General features: G+C 44.1%; 1 protein-coding gene across 4 annotated transcripts in view; it reads right to left on the minus strand.

The window, feature by feature from the left end:
* Positions 1-16,968, minus strand: part of ALMS1 (ALMS1 centrosome and basal body associated protein) — an 82,332-nt gene extending 65,364 nt beyond the window's left edge. For all 4 annotated transcript variants that reach the window (XM_075092243.1, XM_075092241.1, XM_075092242.1 and 1 more), the window contains exons 1-2: positions 16,834-16,968; positions 1,082-1,216 (exon numbers count right to left, since the gene is read on the minus strand). In XM_075092243.1, the coding sequence (XP_074948344.1) occupies positions 1,082-1,216; positions 16,834-16,890 (192 nt within the window). In that variant the 5' untranslated portion in view covers positions 16,891-16,968. The remainder of the gene's footprint in view (positions 1-1,081; positions 1,217-16,833) is intronic.
* Positions 16,969-19,058: the final 2,090 nt, after the last annotated feature.

Raw genomic sequence — 19,058 nt, forward strand, 5'->3', positions numbered from 1 at the left:
AATCCTAGCCAACTCTTTGGTATATTTTAAGAAAAAGACTTTCACTTGCTGTTCAAATGGAAAGGACCATCTTCAGTTCAAGTAAGTCATTAAAGAATTTGCATTGGGATTACTAGGGAAGTAATTAAACAGATAAATGTTAATTATAGAAAAGGCACAGACCAGTCTTCAGTGCAGAGAATTAAGAATATAAATCATTTATAAGGCAAACCATTATCATCAGCATATCTAACATAATTACATATATGTTAATGTAAGCAAGAAAGCGTCCCAGTGAATTGGTAGAAGCACAGTACTATCCCTACTTAATAGCTGCAAGTTCTTCTACCTTTTGAAACACTATTAAGGTATTACAAGCTATTTTTCACATAAGAATTTTGCTACACAAACTCTAACTTTTTGCACAAGATTCTTATAATCATTTGGAATTAAAATTTTTTATCAGCTCAGCCTTTTCAAAACACCTGTGGTCTTATGCAATTCGCAGAGTAATTAAATATCTGGCAGCATATCCATCTACTACTATGACTGTGTCACGATGCGAGTATGATTTTCCTTTATCACATATGGAAATCATCACTAAAACTAAGGTCTAAAAGCAGTCACGCTGCACATGAACGGAAGCATGGCTCTGTGCAAACGGCTAAATCGGCTATTTTGAAGTAGACAGATCTGACAATTTAAAAGGCAGTAGCAGGACCAGGAGTGTAGCAAATTACAAACTGAATACAGATCAAAGATACTGATGCAAAGAAGAAAACATTACACTGGAAAATATACTGGGTTTATAATGAGAAAACAGAAGAGGGGAGGGGGGGAGGTAAAAAAAAAAAATAATAAATCACTGAACTACTGGGGATTCAGTTTTGAATGATACATGTCAAAAAGTCCAAGACTAGACTATATGACTTGTCAGAGTTCACAACAGTTCTATTTTTCTGCAGTTCCAAGATACAGAAACACAGACCTTTATGGGGTGAGGACAGTGGAGGTCTAAATCATACAGATAAAGCACTCCATATTATTTTGAATCACAGAATTAACCTTCAGCCACAACCAAAACAAAGCATGGTACAAATACCCAATTAACAGCAGTTTTCTGACGTATTGCTTCTCCTAGGGAGATCCCGCTGGCAACTGATGCCTGGGTTTCGCTGCTGCTGCGGCTTAAGGATTCCTCCTTCCAGCTACGACGGGGTGGAGTTGTTGCAATAGGCTGAAAGAAACAACATGTGTTTTTAAAACAGAAAATAATTTCTTGGTAGTTCAACACATGTATATATTTAAGTAATGGACAATCAAATATATAAAATACTGAAGCCATCCCCAACACCAAAAGTTAGGCGTCTGCATCAACATGCCTAGGCAGTGATCTAAATTCCATCCAGAGTCCTGAAACTTAACTAAAAAGGGCAGGTTCATTCGCCACTTTAGGTCCCCAAAACAGCAGTGAGCCAGTGAGCATGATTTTCTGCACATTTACCAATCATTTCTGAGGGCCAGAAATTTATTTCTCATCTCTAACCCATGCACACGCAGCTCTCAGTAAATCACAAAATACCAAAAAGACTCATCACCTTGATCAAAGTCAGGTTCTGGCATTTGTGTTGTCTGGTTTATCATCAGTGGCTGCTGCGGTTTTTAATAGTAATTTTTAAAATATATTTATCTATTATTTCATTGAAAACAGAAGGTTTTTACTTGTATCAATGTTGTAAACTAAATTTTAAAAAGCATCTTATGTAAATATCTTAAAGAAAGCCTAGGTTGATTTCTAAGTTATAATTTAGCAATACCTGACACACACTGAGGGCATGAATTGAGGTTAAATTGGACTTCTGCCTAGAAAAGCAGCTGTAACTATTTTTCCCCACAAGGTAACAGAGAAAGCTGTTCTGCAGTCAGAATGAAATTTCTCTTCTATAATATCCCACGCCTGAGGTCACAGCAACTGTAACAGCTTTCCCCAGACAAGACAGACAGCCAGGTTCAAACACAATGGTATATAACTGTGAAAATAGACATTTCTGGAACACCAAGATTCAGCCCAAACAAAAATGTTCCAGGAAAGTAGCTATCGGCTTAAAAAAAACCCCTACAGACTAGCCCTGAGAAATATCAGGTAACATTAATGCACCAATTTAACATGAAGCCTCAACTGGAAGAAGGCTTTGTAGCTCCCCCACCTCTTTAATACCCCTCCCTGCCCTCATCCTCTTCCTCATGTCAACTCTAGGTCCAATTCAACTCATTAATAATGATGTTTTTAAAAGCCAAGCTCTCCTCAGAGGTACTTTTTAGTGACCAAGCCAGCAAATGGCGGGACCTGAAGAACACTGCAGTGTGCGCAAGCCAGGGCAGGAGGAAGCTCCCTGCCGCTGAACTCCTGTACTGTGAAATATGTATCTACTGTCCGGTGGTACGTGGCTGCCGAGAGAATTACAACAACCCACAGTGTGGGCATGTGACGTGGAAGGGCAGGAGTAAAAGGTCACAGACTGAGAAAAGGAGAGGGTCCATGAGAAAGAAGCAAATGATTTCCCAGAAGCCTGCCTTCTACATGAATAATTATAATACTGTTGGATATCTGCCTTCGGTTACAAAGTCCTCCAGTAAGAACTGTCTTTATTTTGTTCTTTTTTAAGTAGATTTTCTGATAAATTGATCTAATATTCATTTGGAAACTTCCATTCACTAGCACAGACCTAGCTTGATGGACTGAGCATACCATTTGCAACCTTTATCACAAAAAAAGCAAGCCATGAGACACTTAGTGAAGACATTAATTACATTCTAAGAGATCAGACAAAAAGTTAGAGAAAATTCCAGAACACAGACCTGTTTCAATGTAAAAGGAACACGTAAAATTCAGCATTTCAGATTGTTTTCTTTAAATGTGAATATTAGCTACTAGAATAGCTAAATTGACATCTGAATTCTGTTTCATTCTTCTTATGCTCTAAAAAGCTGGAAAAGACATGAATAAAAGCTTAGGATTTTTTTTTTTATTTATTACAAGACTGCTGGTCCATGCTGGAACTTAGGAAAGGCGAGTTCCCCCTTGACTATTTATGGCACCTCAGCTGAACATGGTTCTTACACAAAACATAACATCTTCAATCCATCTACAAAAAAATAAATTATACCCACCACAAATTAATTTTTATGGATCTCTTATGTTCCTAAAAAGCCATTAATTCTGCCACAGAGACAGCAGATTTACAAATAAATAAGGTGAGGCAAACCTGTTAAATTCTGACTCACCTGCTCAAGAGACACCTGAAATAATCACCGTCCAGTGGCCTGGTTGTCACCTACAGAGAGGCTCTGGGCCTTCCCTCTACTTCCCAATTACCAGGCATACAAGCTTCCAGCAAACAGCTTATTTTCACCCTTACTAAGTCTGAGAACATGCAGAGCTGAAGACAGGCTGAACTTCTCTTGCCTTTAAAGAGCATTTGGTCAGGGGACTGCCAAGACCCACTGCAAAGCACAACAGGGACCCCAGATAGCTTGAGCCCCAATTCTGCCTGTGAACAACAGGCAACCCTTAAACCCTTCCTCCCTGAAAACTCCACCCCACTTCACTTGTAAGATGGGGTTCCAGTCCAGGATTTTTTGTTTTATCCCTTAAACGCCCAATTGTTCTTTTAAAAACAAGCCACTTGCTCAAACGTCCAACTGCAAACTACAGAACATCATTGTTCTGTATCTCTCTGCATCTTTCAGGCACAGTCACAAAAACCTCAACTCTACACAGTAATCTCACAAATTTTAGCTTTCAGAAGGACAAGAATTTCCAGAATCTCAGTGCCATATGCCATCCTAAATCCTTCCAAAAAATAGCATCACTGAAATAAAAACATGACGTAGCTTTCTATACAGATCAACAATGTAAAGTAAATTACTTGGAATGGCAAGAATATTTTTTTCCAAGTTTAAAACTAGACAGTGGACTAAAACACTCGAAAGGAAGATGTTTATTATGATCATGTCTAAATCACAGCTATGAAATTAGGACTCAACCAGGCAGAAACTGCTCTTCCAAATTAATTCCCTGCACAAAATAAGTTTGTTTGGGATTTGTATCGGGACTAAAGATAATAATTGTAGCCTGTATGCATATATTCAATCCCTATTGCATTCCCCTACTTTCTATTGTTCACACTAATCAAGTCATTAAAAGAAGCAGCACTGAAGTGTACGTGACAATAGCTCTGAAGGCAAAGCATTCCAGTAGCCATGTGGTAATTTAATTAAGGCCTATTACTGAAAATTTGGTTTTACAATGTGCATCTTCAGAAAAGGGCAATTTTATTAAACCAACTGGAAATGAATAGCGTTAGGTACTGGAAATGAATAGCGTTAGGTAAGGGACCCACACTATGATTAGAAGAGTAATTCCAAAAAAAAAAAGGTACTGATTTTATCTCAGTATGCTGAGCATAGCTAATTAAGTGGGTATTCTAGAAGATATTAGAACAGATGAGTAACAACAGCATTCAAGATGCACACAATGAACAAAAGACTAAACAACCAAAATGTGCATGTTGTTCTTCATTCTCCCCTTTAAAATGACCTTCTTTAGCCTATGGTGAGCAATTCCTCTCAAAATCATTTAATTACTCATATACCTGACAGCCACTGAAATGAAAATCCTTTTTTGATGCTACAGCAGTTGCATTACTGACTTCCCTCACCCTACCCACAGCATGCCAGAGGTACTACTTCGCATGAAGAGTTCCCAAAGCCTACCGATTAACTTGCTTTCAGGAAAATAGTGATCGGTGCATCCTCAGGAGGAAGTCAGGCAAAGGAGCCAGGAGACCCGCATAGATGAGCAAAGAGCTTCTAGAGAAACTCAAATGGAAGGGGGAGGTTCACAGAATGTGCAAAAAGGGACTGGCCACTTGGGAGGAATATAGGAATGTTGTCAGGGTGTGCAGAGATGCGATGAGGAAGGCCAAGGCCCACTTAGAATTAAATCTGGCAATGCATGTCAAAGATAACAAGAAGGGCTTCTTTAAATAATCAGCAGTAAAAGGAAGACTGGGGGTACAGTGGGCCCACTGCTGAACAAGGAAAGGGCCCTGGTAACACAGGATGCAGAGAAGGCGGAGTTACTGAATGCCGCCTTTGCCTCGGCCTTTACTGCTAAGGCTGGCCCTCAGGCATCTCAGCCCCCAAGAGAAGAAAGGGCAAATCTGGAGAAAGGAAGACTTACCATTGGTTGAGAAGTATTGGGTCAGAGATCATCAATGCAACCTGGATCCTCGCAACTCCATGGGCCCTGATGGGATGCACCCACAAGTGCCGAGGGAGCTGGTGGATGTTCTTGCTGAGCTACTCTCCATCATCTTTGAAAGGTTGTGGAGGACAGGAGAGATGCCCAAGGACTGGAGGAAAGCAAATGTCACTCCAATCTTCAAAAAGGGCAAGAAGGAGGACCTGGGGAACTACAGGCCAGTCATCCTCCCCTCCGTCCCTGGAAAGGTGATGGAGAAGTTCATTCATCCTGGAGGTCATCTCCAGGCATGCAGAGGACAAGAAGGTTATCAGAAACAGTCAGCGTGGATTCACCAAGGGAAGATCATGCTTGACCAACCTGATAACCTTCTATGATGGCATGACCAGCTGGGTCGATGAAGGGAGAACAGTGGATGTTGTTTACCTCGACGTCAGCAAGGCATTCAACACTGTCTCCCATAGCATCCTCACGGACAAGCTTAGGAAGTGTGGGTTGGATGAGTGGACAGTGACGTGGATAGAGAACTGGCTCAACAACAGAACTCAGAGGGTTGTAATCAACAGGGCAGAGTGTGGATGGAGACCTGTCACTAGCGCTGTTCCCCAGGGGTCTGTGCTGGGTCTAGTGCTGTTTGACACATCCATCAATGACCTGGGCAAAGGGACAGAGCGTCCCCTCAGCAAATTTGCTGACGATCCCAAGCTGGGATACCAAGGTCCACCTGAACATGAGGAAAAACCCCTCCCCTGTGCAGGTGCCAGAGCAGGGGCACAGGCTGCGGGGTCCCTTCCCTGGAGACATTCACACCCCGCCTGGACGCGGTCCTGTGCCCCTGCTCTGGGTGTGCCTGCTCAAGCAGGGGGTGGGACGGGATGACTCCAGAGGGCCCTTCCAACCTCTACTATTCTGTAAATTCTGTAAAAAATAAGAAATAGTAGTTGACTGGCAACCTAAAGAAAGTACGACCAAGATAATGATTTCATTAAACCCTAGAGCCAACCATTGATTTTGACCCTTTTTCCATAGTTTCAACACACATGGAGTGACATATTCTTTGTCACAACACTGCAAGAAAAACCTGTTCATCATCTGAACAGGTTTCTTCTACCTGGAGCTTCATATCTTAATCTGTGACCAAAATAATTTGCTGTAGAATTAAAAAAAAAAAAAAAAAGAAAAAAAAAAGCACAATTCACTATCAACTGAAGTCAGCAAGAATCTTCCTTGGAGACAGAATTTAACTTGAACAAGTCTTCGGCAAATGGGCATAAAATGAGAGTATAGAAGGACAAAGTACAACTGAGTTTCCACCTTGAGGAAGCTTCCTTCCCAGAAGTACCTCTTCCTCCCAAATGCTCCCTTGGCACTTACAGTTTTCAAACCCCATTCATTTTACGTTACGATTTGGAATAGGTTCGACCAGTCTTATTTTGGGAAAACAGAGCCAGAGATGTATCATATGCAGATTTCTCAAGAAGAAATTGGTGGCAAAATGCTAATGAGTTATGATGTGATTACTACAAATAGCAATATTCTAGAAGATTCAGAGTACAAGTATATCCAGAGCTACCACAGGCTCAGTCACTTACAAGAGCAGGAAGGAATCAAAGTAGCATTGCTATTGCTAAGAGTATTTACATAGCGCCTTTCATGCAAAGGCCCAAAAATATTCCATAAACACTGATTCACAGTACTGCTTTAGAATGTGCATGATAAATATTTATCCTCCTTTTACTAGGCACAGAGAACTTAGTGTACAACGACATGGCGAATCAGTGGCAGAGCTTATTCCCCGAGTAGTCTGACCTGATCATAAAGCACATCTTATCTGATGCTCTAAAATTTCATCTGTCTTTGCCTGTAAGTTAGGAGACAAAGTCAAAAAGAATAACACCTACAGCATCACAGGCCAAGGATATTAAAGCATGAATGAGAATGTGAAATAAGATATGAAATAAATGTTTGTATCACAATTAGATAATGTGAACCCTCTACCTATTTTAATATTTCATATAAGTAGCTGCTGTCATTGTCAGAGTGATGCTATAGCACCACAAACACAAAAAGTGGTCTGCATAGCAGCTGTCTGTAGAGAAAAGATATTAACAGAGTCAATTCCTGTTAAAACATAATTCGAATTATTTTGCAGGGTGCACCTCCCTGATCTAAACAAGATACATACTCGTTTTTTGTTTAAGCAAGCAGAAAAAAAAAATATGACGACAGAAAAGCAAGTAACACTCATTGTTAGTCTCCCAACTCCATCCAGGTTCACCAGTTCTGATTTCCAGTCCACTGTCAATGTTTCTTATCAAAATGCCCACAAACTATTGATATTTCTGCAAAGCTATCGAAGGGTGGGAGGGGAAGAGGATTTGAATTGGGGATAGTGGGAGGGAGATGAAGCAGGACCCCCCAGAAAGGGATATACTTATAATTAGGAATTCTCCACTGAAACATGCTCCTCAGAAAACATCAGTAGGGTTCAACCCAAGAAATCTCATGTGAAATAAAAAATTACCATCCATAACTGATTCTCCCAGGAAGGCAACTGTCCTGAAAAACCAGCCACCAATAAGCCAAAAGCTCTACAAATCAAGAAGCATCCCTACCGCCCCAGCTTCACAGCAGCCCACCTACCAAATGCTCAGCCAACCCAATATTCATCCCTTCCAATACCAGTATCTAAATCATTCCACTCTTGTACATTGTCACAAGAACCATGTCCATGGTTCTCACAAACTGTGTTAGTTATACCAAGACATTTCATAGTCTTCCCAGAAAAAAACTAAGACTTCTCTGGAGCTTGCTCTTTCAAATTTCCTTCAAAGAAAACAAAAAAAAAGCGAGCGTTACACAACTGAATATAGCCACAACCGCACATATCCAAATTTTATGCTCTGAAATCAAAGGGAATCAAAAGCCAAGCACGTGTGAGATACTGAAGTAATAGGAGGACCTTGGGGAAAGATGATCACTTCCTAAAGTCAAGTAAGAAGGATTCTCTTGCTATCACCCAAGCTGGATTTGTGTTTTCACATAACAAGTGCCCCAGCTCAAAGCGGCAGGGCTGAAGGCTCACACACTCACCAGCTGTAGTTTCTCCTGCCTGCACACACATGGCTGCCCTCTGCACTGAGCACTGATCTCTCAAGGAACCCGACACGGCATTAACAAAACACCATAAAGGAAACAATCTCTGCTTTTCAAAGGCAGCCAAGTCCCTAGGACCTCACGGGTTAGCAGCGGGAAGGAAGCAAAGGATACAGGCAACAGCACATTCTGTTTCATTATTTCATTTTTAATTCTCATGCCAAAGGGCAATATTAAAGAAACAGCCAATGGAAGAGATCTGCCACATATTAGCACTGCGCATACCAGGGCACGGGGTACATAACAAAGCAGTTAGAAGCAAGAAATAAATTACAATTTAGTAAACAAGTATAATCATCTCTGAGGGCTTCCATAGAATTAAACTCAAATGAAGAAAACATAACAAGGCTTTTCTTCCTGAAATCCAATACAACAAAAGTTAGCTTTTGTTGCTAAATACATAATGAGAGGAAGAGACAAAAATAAGGCTGAACAACTACAAACACCCCCAGACAACACAGTGCCATTAACTTAAATGGTAGGAAGAGCAGATCCTGTTTGGCATTCTTAACCGATGCTGCATTTCATAGAGACAAAACCAAACATTTCTCAGTTTTGAGCTACTTAAATTTTGAATATCCAGGCTTAGCTCTCCTTATTTTACTCTGACCTACAGACCACTGAAAACATCCCAGTAAAAATATCATACAATAGAACACAGCACAAGAAAGAAGATCCAAAGAGTAATGGGAAGGAGAACTACCTAGATATGCAATTCAAACAATCTGATCTTCCCAAAACATCAGAAATACACTATATTTTCTTCCAAACACTTCACTGCATCTCTTTTCTCCCTCCTAAAAATCAGAGGTACATGGCCAGGTTAATTCAGTATAAATCTGTGTTCCAGTTTCCTTATCCATCTGAACACACAGCTGCAAAATCACCAAGGTGGAAACAAGCAGTGGAGTTCAGGACCAACTCTTCCAACATTTACACCAAACGAAGGTCATCACATAACAGCACTAGAGGCAGATCCCACTCTGAACTTGCCTTTGCTGGATTTCATCATGCTAACTTCAGGACTTACTTTTCCCCATTTTGTCAAGACCATTCCCAATTCCAATACCATTTTCCAAAGCATTTATTGCTTTCCCCAGCACATCCTTACCTACCTATTTTCTAGGTCTCACCATCTACTAATCATGTGAATCATCAGTGAGAATACTTAACAGGGACAAGCCAGGAAAAAGCATCAAAAACTGTACCTGAAATGACATCCAAACATGCTGCATGTTTTCTTAAGTCTGTCCCAAGATCAAAAACTCTGCTGAGGTCATGATACGATCATACTCGGCCACCCCTTTAGCTACTGGATCCCGTACCCTCTCAAAGATGATAATTAAATAGGTTTGAAATCAATTGGGTATTTTCTTAACAATTTCTTTCAAGTGTTTTGAAATAGTTTGTTCTACATTCTTGCATTTCTGTCCTTTTATCACCTACTCCTAGTGGATAAATAAGCATACAATATAAAAACCACAATTAATGAATAATTAAATAAACAACATTTATATTTCAGACAAGCATGAATTTGACTGTCTGTATACATAATTAGTTTTCAGTACAGATGCAGAAAAGTCCCCATCCTACAAACCCCAGGCACATTCACTGAATAACTGGACCCAAAGCACATACAACTGAAATCCTTTTGCTGGAGGTTTCTTCACAGCTGCACAATTTGTCCTACACACTAAAAGGTTCTATTTTTTACTTGTCCAAATATGTTATGTCCAAATTGTATGTGACAATAACTTTTTAAAAGCTATAAAAAGTTGTCAGAAGCAATACCTAAAACAAGCTTTCCAGCTTTGTCCCTGGTCTTGTAAGCCTAAGGAAGCAGAAGAAAAAGCCGAGGTGTGAGCTCCCTGCCATCACCTGTAAGACCAGTGCAGTGCAAGCCTCATGCCACTTGGAGTCAGCAACCCACTGCTGCAGGGCAAGGTCCTCCCCAGCTGTGGGGAACGAACAAAGGAACATGGAGAAACAGGCACATATTTACCCATTAAAACAGGGAATCGACCATTGCGTCGCAGAAGATTAAAGAAAGAATTTTGCCAGAACACAAAGAATGTAGGTCACGGTGTCTTACACCTACCCGCTCCTTTCATGGCACAGTTAATCAGCTCGCACTGAACAGTCAAGGAAAAGCAGAGCAACTGCTGTGCAGAAGCACTTCAAAGGCTATGTGCAAACTCAGAATTCCCTTCATGCTACATAAATGCGACTGCATTTCTGTATAACCCAACAATTTAATTTATTGTGGCTTTATAGTCCGTATCAACCCTACTTTGTGTGTCAGAACATAAAGTCTCATTCAAATGCAGAATAAGCTTTTTACATCAGAGGATTTTTTTGGCCAGAAGTCCAGTACCACAAGTTGTATGAAAACCCTTAGCATTTAGGTCCAGCTACTGAAATTAGTACTACAAAATTCCCATTGTCTGCAAATGGTTCAGCACTAGAAGTCCACCTATGAACATACCCATAAATAATTCAGATTTCAAAAATATTATTCAAAAACATGTAACAATGATCTGGTGCTGTTAGGTATAAGAAACAAATTATTTAAGCCATACCTTGGTTTCTTCAGTAGGGACTGGTGTGCTGGCAGCACTCTGCAGAGCCACCCCGCTCCCTTCTGGCACGACCAACCAGTACATCAGGTGCTACATAAATTCTGAACTGTTTTATTACTTTTGTGCAACAAATGTTGGGCTCTCAAATGGCCACGAGAGACCAGAACCAGCGCAGCAGATCTCAAGTACAAGGGAAGATTTGTGACACAGTAAACTATCGGGGGTGTACTGAAAGCATTCCAGAAAGGTAACTTGCATACATAGGCAACATACACTGACATTGCAAAAATTGCTAGTGCATCATTTTGAATCTTTTAAAAATAGTAGTTTCCACTGTCAGGTTCATAACATCAATAGCTTTATGGAATGTTCTAAAAGGACAAGCGGAAAATTAGTCATTTCTGATCTGCAACAAGTCCATCTATTCTTTGCTCAGTTTCCTAAGAAAGTAAGGCTTCCAGGGCTCACAGCACTCTCCTTGCAGTCACACCTCAGCCACAGGCATCGTGAGGCAATCTGAAAGCCAGTTGCTGTAATACACCTTAATGCCTCAAGTATAACCCAGTGTAACTGAGGTCGGAAGGGGCCTCTGGAGGTCACCTAGTCCAACCTCCTGCTCGAAGAAGTGCTCAACTCAAGGCTAGATCAGTTGCTCAGCTCTCATCCTGCCAACCTGTGGCTACTTCCAAGGACACACGCTCAACCACCCCTGTGGGCCATGGTCCAGCGTTTCACCACCCTCCTTGTGAAAAACTGGTTTCCTCGTCTCCAGCTACAATTTCTCCTTACTGTAAAACATCACTGCTACTCGTCCTGTCACCGTGCACCTTTAACAAGAGTCTTCCTCTGCCTTCCCCCAACCCCCCTTCCAGCACGGAAGCACCGCTGCCAGACCCTCACCTTCAGCCTCCTCCTCCCCAGGCCAGACAAACCCAGCCTCCACAGCTTCTCTTCATGCACCATGTACTCCAGCTCCATGACCGTCTTGGTGGCCTCCCTCAGACTCAGGCCACTTAGTTGACCTCTCTTTTGTACTGGTAACCCAGAACAGGAGACAGGATCCAGCTGCAGTCAAGAAGAGGAAATATTCGGTTCCCTCTAGCTGCCAGTTATGCTGTTATTAATGCAGTCCCATGTGTGGCAGGCCTTCATTGCTGCAGAGTGCACTGTCACATTGCTGTCCACCCAGTCCTCAGGCTCTTCTCTGAAGGGCCACCAGTCACTACCGAGGTACAGGGATTTTATTCCTCAGTGAGAAAGACCCCACATTTTTCATAGCTAAAGTGCATGCAATTCCCCTTGGGCCATTAATTCAGCTTCCGAGGTCCCTCCAAATGGCAGCCCTGTCCTCCAGCATATCATCCACTCCCTCCATCTTGCTGTCACCCACAAACTCGATGTGAGTGTATTCACCCCATCCACCCAGGTCACCAGTGATGACATTACAGAACATTAACCCAAGGACTGATACCTGAGGAACACCACCGGTTAGATTTTGAACAGCAGACTAGGCTAACTGGGTGGTAGTTCTTCAGGCACTCTTTACTACCCTTCTTGAAAAAGTGCATAACATTTACCTTTTCCCAGTTATCACAAATATCCCCCAGTCACCACAAGCTTTCGTAGATGAGAGAGAGGCCTTTCATGACATCAGACAGCTCCACCACCAGCCTCAGACATATCCTGTCCAGCCCTATGGACTTGTGTATGTCCAGTTCACGTAAGCTGTCACTTTCTTGAGCTTCCAACACCCAAGGCACTACATCTCACCCACAAGCTCTTCTACTGGGCACAAAGACTCAGAAGGAAGATCACAGAATAGAATCATAGAATCATTTGGGTTGTAAAAGACCTCTAGGATCATCAAAGCCAACAGTTTACCTAGCACTGCCAAGTCCACCACTAAACCATGTCCTCAAGCACCACATCTACATGTCTTTTAAACATCCCCAGGGACTGTGACTCCCCCACCTCTCTGGGCAGCCTGAGCCAAGGCCTGACTGCTCTGGCAGGGAAGGCATTTTCCTCAATATCCAACCTAAACCTCCCCTGACGCAGCTTGAGGCTGTTTCCTCTCATCCTATCGCTTGTTACTTGGGAGCAGAGACCAACCCCCCCCTCACTCCAGCCCCTCTCAGGCAGCTGCAGAGAGCGAGAAGGGCTCCCCTCAGCCCCCTCTTCTCCAGGCTAAACCCCCCCAGCTCCCTCAGCCGCCCCCAGCACACTTGTGCTCCAGACCCTGCCCCAGCCCCGCTGCCCTTCTCTGGACACGCTCCAGCCCCTCAAGGCCCTTCTTGTCCCGAGGGGCCCAAACCTGAGCCCAGCATTCGAGGTGGGGCCTCCCCAGGGCCGAGCATAGGGGCCCCATCCCTGCCCGGCCCCTGCTGGCCACACCAGTGCTGACACAAGCCCGGGGGCTGGTGGCCTCTTTGGCCACCTGGGCACTGCTGGCTCATGCCCAGCTGGCTGTCAGCCAGCACCCCCAGGGCCTTCTCCGCCGGGCACTTCCCAGCCCCTCTACCCCAGGCCTGGAGTGTTTCCTGGGGTAGGTGTGACCCAAGGGCAGGACCCGGCACTTGGCCTTGTTAAACCTCACACAACTGGCCTCGGTCCATGGATCCAGCCTGTCCGGGTCCCTCTGCAGAGCCTTCCTGCCCTCGAGCAGATCAACACTCCCACCAAACTTTGGCGTTGTCCACAAACTTACTGACGGCGTACTCGATCCCTTCATCCAGATCACTGATAAAGATATTAAACAAGACTGGCCTCAAAACTAAACCCTGGGAACACCGCTTGTGACCGGCCACCAACTGGACGTAATTCCATTTACCACAACTCTCTGGACTCAGCCATCCAGCCAGTTTTTTACCAAGCAAAACATACACCTGTCCAAGCCATGAGCCACCAATTTCTCCAGGAGAATGCTGTGAGCAATGGTGTTAAAGGCTTTACTAAAGTCCACGTAGACAACATACACAGCCTTTCCCTCATCCACCAGGTGTGTCACCTGGTCATAGAAGGAGATCAGGTAGGTCAGGCAGGACCTGTCTTTCAAAAACCCATGCTGACCGGGCCTGAGTGCCTGATTGTCATGCATGTGCCACGTGATGGCACTCAAGATGATCTGCTCCATAGCCTTCCCTGGCGCCAAGGTCAGGCTGAATGGTCTGTAGTTCTCCAGATCCTCCTTACAGCCCTGCTTGTGAATGGGTGTCACATTTGCTAACCTCCAGTCATCCAGGACCTCCCCAGTTAGCCAGGACTGCTGATAAAAGATTGAAAGTGGCTCAGTGAGCACCTCTGCCAGCTCCCCCAGTACCCTTGGGTGGATCCCATCTGGCCCCATAGATTTATGTGTGTTTAAGTGATATAGCAGGTCACTAACCATTTCCCCTTGGATTGTGGGGCTCCATTCTGCTCCCCGTCCCTGTCTTCCAGCTTTGGACCACTGAAAAAGCAATGAGTATCCCGATTTTTAGATTTTTGTTTGTTGTTTAGATCATATTTACAAGCGGTGTAATCTGTATTGTACTGCCCTCTGACTTTTACAAAAATGCTAATTCCTTTATCTTTTCCACACTAAATTACCATTGAAATAAAAGGTACCTCTGCCAGAGGTACCTTATTTTGATGTTTCTACTTAGGTTAAAAAAAAAAAAAAGATTAAAAAATTTCTAATAGCGATTGGCTTTTGGGAATGTAGCCATCAATCTGCAGCACTTCAGAATGAGAACCAAAGAATTGATACTACTGGATCCTATTTGTAATACCTATGCCTAGCTAAATACAGAATCAAAACCTTTGTAGGACAGGGTTTAAGTCATCCTCATAATCAAAAATAAACTAAAAGAGGAAACAGACAAAGTGTTTTCACTGATAAAACAAACTATAACATAAAGAGTAAAAAGTATCACTATGTTTGTTACAGAATTTCTTCTTGCTACTACAGCCTGATGCTGAAAGTTCCACATCTTTAAATTATCATAAACGGGCACTTTGGCTGGAAGACACAGTCCTGTTCTCTCTTCAGTTAAGCAAAAACTTGAGGTAAGAGTGAGTAGACCTTTCTTAAGCCAATTATAACTACAGTTAACAGTCCACTGCCTACCTGCAATTGAAATTATAGCTAAAATAGTCTTTTGCAATAGAAATATAAAATAAAGGTGTAAGAGCCACCATCCTACGACAAGCAGATGATCTGCTCGGCCTACTGTCTATCTGCACTGCATCCCCTTGACCCAGAAGGGCAGCAGCAGACTAGCAACAAGCTTGGCTCAGCTCCATCTGGTATTCCCAGAGCTGAGCTCTGGTTGTCAGAGCAGCAATTAAACCACAGTGCAAAACGAACACAGAGGAGGAAGCAACGGCCACCATAAAACAACAAAATTTGACACACAGAAAGGATCAAAATAAACTGACCTATGATGAATACAAGGAAAGTAAAACAAGAAGCAGGAGGTAAGTTCACTGGTCCATAACATCACATACAACTTAGAATCATAAAGTTAACTGTGCAACTTGCCTGTAAATCAGCATTCAAACAAACTTCATTTCTACTTAAAGATATGCAAGAATAAACAGTAGGGCAAGGACCATCCCTCCTAGTCTGTGGTAAATTAGCCTTCCTGAAAACATACGGTGAAGGTCCTTCAGCAGAAGGCTTTTGGAAACTGAATTACAACCACACTACCCAAGTTCCCATATTCACATCTTTGTTGAGGCTGGACTTGCCTTTAGCATGTCATAATTATTCACATGGCCATTTCCATTCGCTGTTTTAGTTTCTAATAATTTTCCTGATAAGATTGAAACCTGAACCAATCCTTGGTTCTTCCCAGGGAGCGCATGTAAAAATCGATATGACATCCAGCACCGGTTGCCATTTGGCTGTCACACCTCTGAGTTCCTTCAGAGCTCTGGGACAAAGCCCTGGACTGATCACCACCTCGTTACTTTCATTTTGGGTTGTCCCCTTGTATCTTTCCTAATGCAGGACTGCGGACCTGACATCCATAAACACCTCCAGACCTAAGTGTCCAACATCAGCTGTTCAAGTACCCTGCACAAAGATGCCTCCCATTTGCAAGACTCAGAACTTGTGCAGGTGCTACAAGCCCTTTAGACTTCTGGAAACCACCGTGAGAACAGTGGGACAGTTAAGACCAGGTGCCAGACCAGTGCAGTACCACAGGAAAGAAGCTTCCCAATGCTTTCACAAGGGGCAAGTTCAGGAAGGCATTGATTCCAGAGCATGGGGGTGGAAGAATGTGATGGGACACCCACAGTCTCCAGAGATCTCCTCTTCCCTGTCTCCAGCGTTGACATAAACACAGCCAAGCGCACAGAGACATCTATAAGCCCTCCTAGGGCTTGAATGGCTCCAAAGGACCATTCCAGCCCCACTGGCTCTGACTTCCCAGGAGGGTTGGTGGCCAAGCCAACTGCACCCACACCTCTCCAGGGCAGACTATGTGAGAGTCAGGAGGAATCAGGCCAGGTCACACGTCTTCCTAGGGAAGAAAGCAGGGGATAGCGAGGGATCAGACGGGTCACAGCCCCCTTTTTCTCGGGGGCAGGAAATTGGGGCAGGGGGATTCAGGTCAGCTGCACCCCACCTTTTTCTGGGGCAGTGAATCAGCCAGCGATAGCCCCTCCCCGGGGCAGAAGAGGGGATCAAACCACTTTTCACGCACACACCCGCAGGGAAGAAGAAACATGAGCTAACCTGCCAGTCACACACGCACCCCCCGTCCGCAAGGCCGGAGAGGGGCTGCTCAAAGAAGCAACTACCTTCCCGCCGCGTTGCTCCCGAAAGCCTCCCGCCTGAACCCCGTCCGCAGAGCCTGTACTCACAGGAACCAGCTCTTCTTCCTCCTCCTCCTCCTCCTCCTCCTCCTCTCCCAGCTCCATAGCTGCAGGCCGGCCGCCCCCTTCTCCTCACAGCTGCCGCCGCGGGCCGGCGGGAGCGCGCTCCGACCTACTGCGCATGCGCCGCCGCCCTCCCAACCCGCCCCGTCGTTAGGGACTCAGTCGCGCCCCGCGCATGCGCCAGTGGCCGTTGGGGGCGGGGCGGGGCGGTGGAGGAGGAGGAGGAGGGGCGTTAGTGCGCCGGCGTTTTGGCGCGCAGAGCGGACGGTGAGTGCCCGGATGGAAGCGCGGCGGGCGGGTCTCCACACAAACACTAGCTTCGATCCCCAGCCCTCCCTCCCGGCCCCCAGCGCCGGCCGCCGGGTCAGCCAGCTGGGAGTAGTTGCACACCGAGGGGAAGTTTCTGTAAGGGGGAGAGAGGATTTTTTTAAATGAGCGTATTGGCTGTGTGCTTTTCCTGTGACAGGGAACCGTTTCCCCTGCTCTTGTGTGCCACACCACTTGTAGAGAGGCAATACACGATCATTGCAGGCTTTGGGAGTCGGTGATGAGCATACATTAAAATCCAGAGGCAGACGTTTTGAGATAGTGTAGGTGTTACCAGGGAAGGAGATGCGATTTCCTAGGTGGGAAATCCACTCAGCTTACTGACAACTCCCTGCTAGGAGAGGTGGTCTGCCTGTGGTGGTCTGTCAGGGACCATCTTCCCAGACAGGTTGAAGAAAGTACAGGCATTGAGTCTGGGGGAGATACTCTGCAAAGGCCCCTTTAGGCCTGGGTGTCAGCAGGCTCCCCACAGTTATTCCTTCCTTTTGGGTGCCACAAAGGAAGAAGAAGCTCCACATTTTCCTTGGCACAGCCATAATGCTCTCTCTGAGGCATTTGGTGCAAGTACTGACTGTAATGATATTTATGTTTCAGCTGGTTGTCAGCACAGGCAAGGAAGGAATTTCCCCTTACAAGCACTATCATAGAGCTGTATTTTATATACTTACCCTTCCTCTAAAGCACCAAGAGCCGGAGCTTCAACTAGCCAGAGCAGCAGAAGATGCAGATCATTGATCTGGCACAGTACTGCCAGTCCTTCCCGCACGGCTCAAGAGGTACGGAGGAAAGAGAAGGAGTCTCCAGGGTCATTGCTGCAGCTTCACAATCCATTTTTCACAGACAGAACGTCATTTAACCTTTCATAAAATTATTGAGCTCCTTCTCAAAAGCAATTAAGCTTTTCTGGTGTTGGTATAAGCAATATATCCAGCTGTCCATATGAATATAGCTCCAGACTGTCCACCTCCCTGTATACAAGGCAGTAAATAACTGCACTAGTTTTCATTCTCTGCTAAGCAAAGGGAAGCTGAAGTAGACTGAAAAATAAAGGCGCCTCCATAATATTTGCTGTCTCCTGAGTTATTCTCCTTGTAGCAGTTATCTGCCGTGTATCCAACGTAACATCTCCCAAAAGGCAGTGAATGTTCATTTTTGTCTGCGTTGATTGTGCAGTGAATTGGGTGTTATTTTTCAGCACTAGATAAATCAGAACGCTAAAGTACGTCAAGGCAAACATTCCTTAAAATAATTAAAATGCTGACAAGAAAATGCAGCTTTATATCTGAACCCATATCCTATGATAAACGCAATTAAATTTCTTGGTCTCAGCCTATCCTAGTCCTTGTTCATGCACATCCCCCAAAATCATCACCTAACAGTTTTTTAAATAACAACTGAGGCTTAAGAAAATAACGAGTGAGGCTTAAGAACGTAACACGTATCAGGGTGTGTGACTGGGTGAGGAAGAGAAGAGGCAGCAATAAAAAAGTAAATACTGCTGTGAGAAGCAGAGATTTCATGCTTGGTTTCCCTGGGAAGTACAAGGAATAGCCTGTTTGATTTCAGTGCCATTTTCCCCTAATTACAGCGGTGCAAGGGAGAGCAGAATGTAGCCCGTACGTCGTAGTGCTAATAACAGTTCCAAATGTCATCAGTGAGAAAGCTTGCCATTTGCTTTTCTCTGCTGCAAATGACTGAAGGGCTTCTCTTGTCATACAATACAGAAATTCTGTCATTCCCTTTATTTTTAGAAGAGCAATTCACAGGCAGAGAGGGGAGGAGGAAGGGTTTTCTGAATGTTTATCGCTTACACATCATACAGGAAGCTGTTCACATTCTTTATTAATTTTCTAACAATATCCAGAGACTTACTCAGTCTGAGA

Source organism: Phalacrocorax aristotelis, chromosome 4 (genome assembly GCF_949628215.1).
Source record: "Phalacrocorax aristotelis chromosome 4, bGulAri2.1, whole genome shotgun sequence".
Lineage (NCBI taxonomy): Eukaryota > Metazoa > Chordata > Aves > Suliformes > Phalacrocoracidae > Phalacrocorax > Phalacrocorax aristotelis.